Below are 9,881 nucleotides of genomic sequence, written 5' to 3'. Positions count from 1 at the left end.
CAGACTACTTCAAGACTAGTTTTCAGTGTCTGTAGGTTTAAAATGTTATTTTGCAGGGGGGGGTCATTACTTCAAGACTAGTTTTCAGTGTCTGTAAGTTTAAAACGTTATTTTACAGGGGGCATGGGGGGTCAAATTTTATTTTCGCCAATTTTGCTTTATACTAGCCTCGATATCATGAGCGGCTTGTTCTCGAGGTCCTGGCACAGCGACCAGTGACGTCACAGAAACCATAAAATTTACGGAGATTACTGCTCTAGAAACCACAAACCTTGCATTCCTGCTACATTACAACATAACTACATGATTTGAAGCCATATCGAACCAGATGATATGAAGGGCGAAAAACCAACCAAGCTTTGTTCACAAATTACTCCAGTCATGGCAAAATGTAAGCAGTTGTTGTTTTACATGATACTGGCAAGTACCATATGCCTTCTACTTCAGCTCTATCAACACAGCAAATTAATCAGTGCTCTGAGTCTCTCTGTTGTGCAAAAACAAACCCAATTTGAAAATCAGCAGCTGGACTCTCAAGTTGAACGAGGAGTCGATCAGGTTTTGAAGAATGTACGAACATGTCTCAAAGCTACGAATATGGCTGAAAGTGCAAATGAAACCATTGCTTTGGCAAATGCTAAAGAATTCTATCAGCAGTACAGTAAAGTTATTCCGACGGAGTTTTTGTCCAAATATTCAAGTCATTGTTGGAAGATGAAATTCAACGTGGAAATAATGAATGGCTCCTTCTACAAGGGACAATTGGGAAAGTACCCCTTTAGAATGGAAGAGCAGAAATCACTCCAAAACCAAATTATGTCTCTGAAAAAACTCTTTGAAGGAAACTTCTCATCTGATGTCATATGCTTACCCAACGTCTTCTTAGCTGGTTTCCCCAAATGTGGCTCAACATATGGCTTTTGCTTTCTGCAGTCTTTAGTTCATCTCAGCACTGGACTCCAAATGGGAGCTTCTACTAAAGTTGTCAAGGAACCACATTACTGGGTGAGAACGAAAGAAACAAAATATGTAAAAATGCCTAAGCCAACGGATCTGGCTGAGTATGTTCTAAACTATTTACCAGGACTCTTCAAGATTAATGCGCTGAAGAATAAGAAAGTGGTTTTGATTGATGGAACACCCAATATGCTTTTTGACTCACCACAATTTCACAAAAAACAGTCAAACACTTCCAACTACTGCCTTCTACCCTCAGCAATTCCAGAGCTGCTCCCTAAGTCCAAGTACATAATTATAGTGCGGAATCCACTTAAGATGCTCTATTCAGCTTTCTGGTTTTCAATTACCAGAATGATAGAACTACCGAGAAACGTTCAGTTGATAGGACCTGGTCTCTTCCATGACCGAATAAAAGCAAAGATAGATCTCTTCAATGATTGTATGCGGGATCCAGACAATTTGGAGATCAGTATGCCCTGCAATCTTTATGATGATTCTGACTATGACTCTTGCATCAAGAAAAGACTACATTTACTTGACCAGTGTGTACATACGATTACATTCAATCTGTTTTCAAAGGAGCTACCAACAAGTGGTAGAAGTCGAGTGGAAATGGGCCTGTTTTACACGCACATTCGTAAGCTCCTCACTGTTGTGCCCAGGGATAAAGTGATGGTACTTACATTAGAACAATTAGCAAAAGAGCCAGAAGTCATTGCAGAACAGATGCTTAAGTTTCTCGGATATCCATCACCTAAAAGTATTCTCAACGAAGTGAAGTTAATTACACACACTTGTACCAAGAACAGCCAAGAAACAATTCCGTACAAGCACGACCCTCAACTGAAAATGAGAGAAGATACAAAATCAATGATTCTGAAGTTTTACAAGCCATTTAATTCATTATTAGCAGATTTGTTACATGACGACAGGTTTTTATGGAATGATTAACAAGTTAATTTTGGTCGATCTATTTCTACACATTCATGATAAAAATCCTATACAATCTCAAGTGCATGGAGTTTATTTAGTAGTGTTGTCCTCATCTGCATGAATATGTATGCACCGTCTCTGTCCGTTCTAGGAGGTTATTTCCATTACAATAAAACTGATTGGGAGACTAAAAAGCTGCTCGACCGTCAGCGGCTCCCATGCATGCACAATAATTATATAATTATACATGCAGTGTCACAAAAATAGTCTTGTCCAGGTATAAGGTGTTACAGCATGTGAACATATAAGACGAACGCTGGTCGTCTGAATGAACCTATATAGCAATATCAGGACAACGATAATTATTACATAAAGGTTTGAGAGCTGTGGAGCCAGGAAGTCGGCGGAAGCTTGGCTTGTTTGCAAGGTCGATCAAGGATGGTGTGGAGGACACTCAGATATGTATCATATACAATGCACGGACATGCAGGGTACGAGCAATCTACGTAACTAGCTATACAGTAGAACCTCGATTATCCGGACACCTTAAATTGACCAGAGGCATGCAGGCCGGATAACTGGAAAATAGAATGGATATAAACCATACATGCACATGCATGCATCTTGATCTCGCTGAAACAGCGCAGTGCAAATTTAATGCATGTGGGCGTCTGCATGCGCCTGCATGTACAGAAGATAAACATGCCTGTGTCCACGGTAACAGCTGTTAATGCGCTTGCGCATTAAGGGACACACCCATTTTCGAAGAAAATTGCCAAGCCGGATAATAAAGGTTTTATATACGTACTGTATGATGGTAAAATTTCACACGAAGCCTCTCATTGATTCTGTATGCACATCAGAACACAACTGATACTATAAAAAATTATATTTAGCTATGATTATAGAGCATAGATCTACAAAACTAAAGCTAATCTATACAAGTATGGACCATGATCATACAGTTTACACTCTCCCTCACTTGCATGGAGCATCTTGCTTCTATATATGCATGGGAACCGTGGCCCGAGTGATCATTTGACACTGGGCGAGTCATGTGAATGGGTTTGCCTTGAGATCGTTGGATATCGACACTGCATGTATCAGTTGGGGAGATGAGCCCCAGCCACTGAACACACCTCAATACTACTGTGGTTGAATGATGCATTCATGATTGCATGCATGGATGATAAAATGCTATATTTTTATTGTTTCTGACATGTAGCTAGAAGGATGCGTTCATCCATGTACGCAAACTAGCACTGTACTGTTAGGGATAATTTTGTGCTGCAAAATGTGAAATGCAAGCTCTACCATCATGCAAAGGCACAAACAGAGATCCAATTTTTATACTGAGCTTTTGATGCTGCTTAATTAATACCCTGAGTCTTCTCTTCTGTCCATGCTGTTCACTGCTTGGTGCACAGCTGCTGTACTCTCTAAGCCGTATGTAGCATCAAAGCTTTGTCTGGCAGTGTCCTCAGTCTAGTCACAGTGTAGTTGGGCGGCCAACTAGTCACAGTGTCCATGATCCATGACATGCCATATGCAGATACAGGTGGGTCGGCATGGTGGGGGTTTTCCCTTACTATGCATGCACAGGCTAGAGTTTTGCAATCATGAGGCAGCTGTTCTTCTACATGGTGTTGGCAAATACTACATGCCTTCTATTCCTGCTCTATCAACTTTCAGGGCATGGAAGGAACAAATTAATCAGTGCTCTCTCTGTTGTACAAAAACAAAACGAATTTGAAAATCAGCAGCTGGACTCTCTGCACGTTGAACATGTAATGAATTTGCAAGTTTACACAAGCTCTGATCTTGCAATTAAGCATGCAGAACAAGTTATGAATATTTCCCCTAGGCTAAATCCATCTCGTGATCTCACAACTACGTTACCACGGCCAAGAGGAGTCGATCAGATTTTAAAGAATGTACAAACATGTCTCAAAGCTACAAATATGGCTGAAAGGGCAAATGAAGCCATTGCTTTGGCAAATGCTAAAGAATTCTATCAGCAGTACAGTAAAGTTATTCCAACGGAGTTTTTGTCCAACTATTCAAGTCATTGTTGGAAGATGAAATTCAACGTGGAAATCATTAATGGCTCCTTCTACGAGGGACAATTTGGAAAGTACCCCTTTAGAATGGGAGAGCAGAAATCACTCCAAAACCAAATAATTTCTCTGAAAAAACTCTTTAAAGGAAATTTCTCATCTGATGTTATTTGCTTACCCAAAGTCTTCTTAGCTGGTTTCCCCAAATGTGGCTCAACATATGGCGTTTGCTTTCTGCAGTCTTTAGTTCATCTCAGCACTGGACTCCAAATAGGAGCTCTTACTAAAGTTGTCAAGGAACCACATTACTGGGTGAGATTGAAAGCATCAGAGCATGTAAAAATACCTACGCCAACGGATCTTGCTGAGTATGTTTTAAACTTTTTACCAGGACTCTTTGAGATTGATGCGCTGAAGAAAAGAGAAGTGGTTTTGATTGATGGAACACCCAATATGCTCTTGGACTCGCCACGATTTCATGAAAAACATTCAAACACTTCCAATTACTGCCTTCTGCCTTCAGCATTTCCAGAGCTGCTCCCTAAGTCCAAGTACATAATTATTGTGCGGAATCCACTTAAAATGCTGTATTCAGCTTTCTGGTTTTCATGCATTAACAAAGGCATAAAAGTACCAAGAAACGTTCAGTTGATAGGACCTGGTCTTTTCCATGACCGAATAAAAGCAAAGATGGATCTCTTCAATGATTGTATGCGGGATCCAGACAATTTGGAGATCAGTACTTATATCTTTATATTGATTCTGACTATGACTCTTGCATCAAGAAAAGACTACATTTACTTGACCAGTGTGTACATAGGATTACATTCAATCTGTTTTCGAAGGAGCTACCACAATGTGGTAGAAGTCGAGTGGAAATGGGCCTGTATTACACGCACATTCGTAAGCTCCTCACTGTTGTGCCCAGGGATAAAGTGATGGTACTTACATTGGAACAACTAGTAAAGGAGCCGGAAGTCATTGCAAAACAGATGCTTAATTTTCTCGGATATCCATCACCTAAAAGAATCCTCAACGAAGTGAAGTTAATTACACACACTTGTAACAAAAACAGCCAAGAAACAATTCCGTACAAGCACGACCCTCAACTGAAAATGAGAGAAGATACAAAATCAATGATTTTGAAGTTCTACAAGCCATTTAATTCATTATTAGCAAATTTGCTACAAGACGACAGGTTTTTATGGAGTGATTAACAAACTTAGATTATACAGTCAATCTATTAGCTACAACTAGTATATATATCATAATAAAGATGAATAAAGTAATCTATAATTATTGTGAAATAAACTACACTGTAACCTCAAGTGAGGTTCATATTGCATGCATGCCTTGAGGGGGCGGTAGATCGTTGTATGTCAAAACTGCACATTTGGTGGTGAGTTGGATGAGACGGTTGTATATATCCACACTGTTCCGTTAGGGAGATGAGCCACAGCCACTGGACCCCTCCATATTGCATGCATGTTGGTGGAAGCATAATTATTAAAGCTCAATTCCGAACTGTAGCTGCATAGCTGCATAGCTAGGATGCATTCAGCCATGAATGCAAACCAGCACTGTCCTGTAATACTTGATAGGGATAATTCGATGCTCTAATGTGCAATATCTGCATTGTAACTTGTTACATAATTAATTGTGCATGGTCAATTCTAGAGCCTCCTAATGATAATTAATGTGCAATGCAATGCAAAGGTCAGCAGTGTCAGACATAATTATGAATTTGGTACTGCTTTTGCACTTGTCCACGCTGCTCACACTAGCACTAGCACTAGCACTGAGCACTGCTGATGCACGGCTGCTGTAAATTAAGAGCAGATTGGTCAGGGGGTTCGCATGGTTAGCACTGGATAATAGTAGTCTTAAGGTCAGCATGTAAGCTGCAAAGCATGCAGTAGTGACTATTGACTATAGTCTATACCGAGTTTAATCTAAAGTAGCGAGCTCTTTTATCTATGGGTGCACTGAGCTAGCTCTGCAGAATCAGGTAGATCTAGATCTATATTCTATAGCTAGCTGGCCGGCCATGAGCAAGAGAAGGATAAGTGTGAAGCCTAAGTCTCAATCTATCTCCTACTTTGAAGTATCTCCTTCAAAACGTCGTGCTGTGCATAAAAAATCTTTGTCTGCTGTGCCAGAATCCTCTTCTGTTAATTCTTCCAGCAGTACTAGGTTCCTCTCCAGTGATAAAAATGAAGCTGAAGAAGTAGATGTACATGGAGCGAGCAGGCCTACTGATGTTATCAGTGGCGACTCTCCAGATGTATTAATCAGTAGTGAGTGGCATGATCATGATCCAGAGAGCTCGGGGCAGGATGACACCACTTTTCCAGACACAGTGAGCTCAAGTGCTTATGAGAAGCGACAGCAGAAGGCTGCTGACAACTGGGCTGAAGTGCGTGTCCAGTTGCTACGTGCCAGTGTAGAAACCGGAATTCCTTCCCCTTGTTCTGTGTGTGCCGAGTGTGAAGAACCCGCTGTTGCAATTTGCCGGGATTGTGGACCACAGGCATACTACTGTGCCAACCATGTGGACTCAGTACACTCTCTGACAAATATTTTTCATCGACCTTTTCTCTGGAAAGTATGCACTAATCAAACATACTGCTGTACATTTTTGTGATTATTAAATGCATGCAATCTGATTTTACAGAATGGAATGCTTCACCCATACTATTTCAAGCAGTCGAGAACCTTTCCAGCACTTCACTGTTGCTGTACAACTTACATAAAAGAAGTTGTTTGTCTTGACCCTAAAGGTATTTGTTTAACTACACTGATATAGCCTGTGTCTAAGAATCCAATGACTTACAGGTTTCCAGCATTGTGTGTGCGTAACCTTCTGCAAGTGTGAGCCTGAGGCTGTTACTCTTGTGCGGCATAACATGTGGCCAGCGACACCAGCAACTCCCACCCTAGCATTTCATCAGGATCTGCTACTATGGATGGAGTCACTTTTGCTGGAAGGGTGTATTGGTGTCGATGCTTTTTGTCGTTCTCTTGAATACAAAATTGGAAGAGATATCAGCAAACAAGTATGTGAATTTGATGTCGGTTATACTTATACATTAATTGTTGCGCACTGATGAGGTGTACATGTTGCATGCGTCAGCAATCGCTTGAGGTACACACTTTTAATTGTCAGTTGTTTTAATCTGTTTATTCTTCTATAGCTCCGGAAGATCTATCCTGTCATGATTGATGCGTTTGAAGAATATAGGTAGGGTATATTAATTGTGAAAGAACATAATACGACATATTCACATTAACATTCAGGTTCAACAGATATCAACTCGACTGTCTTCTATTTTTGTCTCCTGACTTGAACACTACAGCTATCTGCCCTGCCTGTCCTCAGGTTTGTGGTTTTGTTATAGCAATTAGACTCTGGCAGCCTATACTTACCTTTTACGTGCAGAGCAATGGAACTCAAATTATATCCATGGATGGTGTATTTGGACTATGTCGGAAAAAGTCTGCTGGTGTTAGTGTTCGACCACCACTCTTCTCTGGTGTATTCTTTGAGGAACAGCAAGCAGTAGATGAGTTTGTTGCTGATTATGATACATTTGGCCAGATAATCGACAAGGTAAGGTTTTAGCGTTATACTTAATTGGTCAAGTGTGAAAACCTGCGCTATACAATTTGGATGTAATCGTTTAAATAGACTTTTAGCACATTTCACTCAGTTAATTTTATCCTGGCATTAGGGGTGTCATGAGTTCCTCGCTGGAGACACTTTGCGCTCCAAATCAAGGTACGCAGCTCTAGATGAAACTGCCGTGTTTGGAAGCATCTGTCGTCATGAGTTTCCCCAAAGATTTCTGAATATGAAGCATGGAGAAAGGTATGTACGTAACATTAAGGTTTTCAAAAAGAGCATACATGGTGCATTGTTAAAAATTAAGGTATTCTGTATCTTAATTATCTAGACTAGCATATCCTGTGTACCTGCTAAAGAAGGCACACCAAAACAAGGGTGACAAGTGTCTGTTGTTACTGTATGATATTGCCTGCTTACTCGAAACTCATCTGAAGGCATGTGTCTCAATAGTCAGATCTAATCTTAATTAGTACGCACTTATATTTGATTACTTCTCCAGAATCGTGGACATCTTGACATGTTAGAAAAGACAACATTAGGAGTGCCAATTTTTCATGTCTATGGGCATTGTGCATTCTGTCAGGTAAGAAGAAAGATGCCAAAGCTGTGTGTTAATAACTTACTGTTGTATTATACATGTAGCTGACATATTCACCTAGAGTCCTAACTGGATGCGGACTTACTGATGGTGAAGCTATGGAGAGACTGTGGTCATGTCTAAGAAGATTTGCTAAATCCACCAAAGAAATGCGACCATCTCATCGCATTGATGTCCTTACCTCAGCTCTATTACATTATGCATCAAGAGTACGTCTTAATCTAGGTTTGTTTTTTGTTAGGGCTACCTTAATATTAGCTCTCAGCACTAGTTGGTATGCACCTATGTATGCTTTGCATAAAGGGAAAAAAAGTGCTAACTCTTGTATACGTAGGGGCATCGTTAGTCAAAAGGCTGAAGAACGCCCAAAACACTCAACATAGTGCAACAGAGGACTTATCAAAGCTAATCAATGAGTCAAATGGTTAGACGTAGTCAAGAATAAAGTTTGTGAATTTTGTGCACTTTTATATTGCACCTTCAGGTACACTGACGGAGTCATCAGCTGAACAATTGCAGAAACAACAACACGGGCTGTTCGCAAGGAGTCAAACTGATCTGAGTGAACATTAATTATCAGATGATTGTATCAAAATCGTGATGAAACTTTGACAGGTTTCGGGCAACGTCACAAAACCTTTCAGAACATCCTTCATATTGCTCGCGAGCGCCAAAGCGAGATACGCTGGTAAGAATGTTAGTCAGCACAATCATGTAATTATATAAATAATAGTTAAGTAATAATTATGATTTAGAAGCCCAAAGAGCAGTATCCCAAACGTAGTGAGGGTTCTACTAGCCCTAAGGGCTTCTAAATTATGTGGAAACTTCCTAAACAGCTAGTGTCTAAGCATTAATTTTATTTTTATTATAGCAACCATGATTCTCTAGCCAATCAGATTTTGATCTACATGATTTTCTAAGTTGGATAGAACACTACCTTTAGCCAATCAGATTGTAGTATGTATGCATGCTAACATGATCTATGTACTATGTTACAGATGGTCAATCGATTGCTGCACGCCTTGCAAAGAAGATATCATCAAGTACGAGTACGCTGAAACGAACAGTGAGCAGATTTAATGGTATGCGTCATGATCAATTTGAAGGAGTAGCATACCATCTGCCAGCCAATTTGAATTGGGAGACAGTTTCCAATTTGGAAGAATTGTCTACGTTGGAGGTCGCGTCGGCTGGAAATTGTACCATTCCCATTCATTTGTGGATAAAAGTTGTGAGAGCGTGTAATATGAAGGAAAGGGCAACGGAAGAAGTGAAGATGATAATGGAAGAAATTAATACTGTTGCCAACAACCTGAAATACGAGCATTCCGTAATAAGTCGTCATATACAGGATATCGCCACATCTGATAGTCTGTCTCTGTTTCAGAAAGGTTGCCTTAACCTTTTGCATCGAAGATTATTACTTTGCGAATCTTATTTAATTACGTTTTCCAGAACAGTTAACCAGTATCATACTGTAGAGCTACCTGATACGAGCTTATTAGGTCCAGATGGTTCATTTTTTTACAATTGTCAAATTAATTCATGAACATGATTACCCTTCCGTTACTGATATTATTTGTACAGACAGTAGTAGTGATGATGATTCTGACGTGGACAATTGAACACTTATCTTTTTTATGTACTTTAATTAATAATTTATTAATCACACTTATAGCTATAGGCAGTCATTATTTCTTAAACA

General features: G+C 39.9%; 2 protein-coding genes across 2 annotated transcripts; both read left to right on the top strand.

Annotated features, from left to right (window-relative positions):
• The first annotated feature begins 264 nt into the window (after positions 1–264).
• LOC135350984 (carbohydrate sulfotransferase 15-like) lies at positions 265–1,963 on the top strand. The gene is made up of 2 exons (XM_064549873.1): positions 265–391; positions 448–1,963. Exon 2 carries the CDS (start codon positions 598–600, stop codon positions 1,909–1,911), a length of 1,314 nt encoding a protein of 437 aa, XP_064405943.1. The 5' UTR covers positions 265–391; positions 448–597; the 3' UTR covers positions 1,912–1,963.
• Positions 1,964–5,997: 4,034 nt separating this feature from the next.
• On the top strand, positions 5,998–9,749 carry LOC135351424 (uncharacterized). Its single transcript, XM_064550408.1, has 13 exons — positions 5,998–6,555; positions 6,625–6,730; positions 6,786–7,006; positions 7,145–7,191; positions 7,248–7,329; positions 7,390–7,560; positions 7,682–7,818; positions 7,904–8,009; positions 8,075–8,158; positions 8,218–8,398; positions 8,508–8,597; positions 8,658–8,735; positions 9,175–9,749. Exons 1-13 carry the CDS (start codon positions 5,998–6,000, stop codon positions 9,723–9,725), a joined length of 2,412 nt encoding a protein of 803 aa, XP_064406478.1. The 3' UTR covers positions 9,726–9,749.
• The last annotated feature ends 132 nt before the right edge of the window (positions 9,750–9,881 follow it).

The sequence above is a fragment of the Halichondria panicea genome, chromosome 17, assembly GCF_963675165.1.
Source record: "Halichondria panicea chromosome 17, odHalPani1.1, whole genome shotgun sequence".
Taxonomy (NCBI): domain Eukaryota; kingdom Metazoa; phylum Porifera; class Demospongiae; order Suberitida; family Halichondriidae; genus Halichondria; species Halichondria panicea.
The sequence above is the reverse complement of the archived record's forward strand: the minus strand, read 5'-3'. Positions and strand labels throughout refer to the sequence as shown.

Excerpts from the sequence above, each read along its gene's own strand:
- LOC135351424 (XM_064550408.1), top strand. The coding sequence starts at position 5,998 with ATGAGCAAGAGAAGGATAAGTGTGAAGCCTAAGTCTCAATCTATCTCC. Across the intron at positions 6,731-6,785 it reads TGTTTGTCTTGACCCTAAAG|GTTTCCAGCATTGTGTGTGC; the intron begins GTATTTGTTTAA and ends AATGACTTACAG. Across the intron at positions 8,399-8,507 it reads AAGAGTACGTCTTAATCTAG|GGGCATCGTTAGTCAAAAGG; the intron begins GTTTGTTTTTTG and ends TTGTATACGTAG.
- LOC135350984 (XM_064549873.1), top strand. The coding sequence starts at position 598 with ATGGCTGAAAGTGCAAATGAAACCATTGCTTTGGCAAATGCTAAAGAA.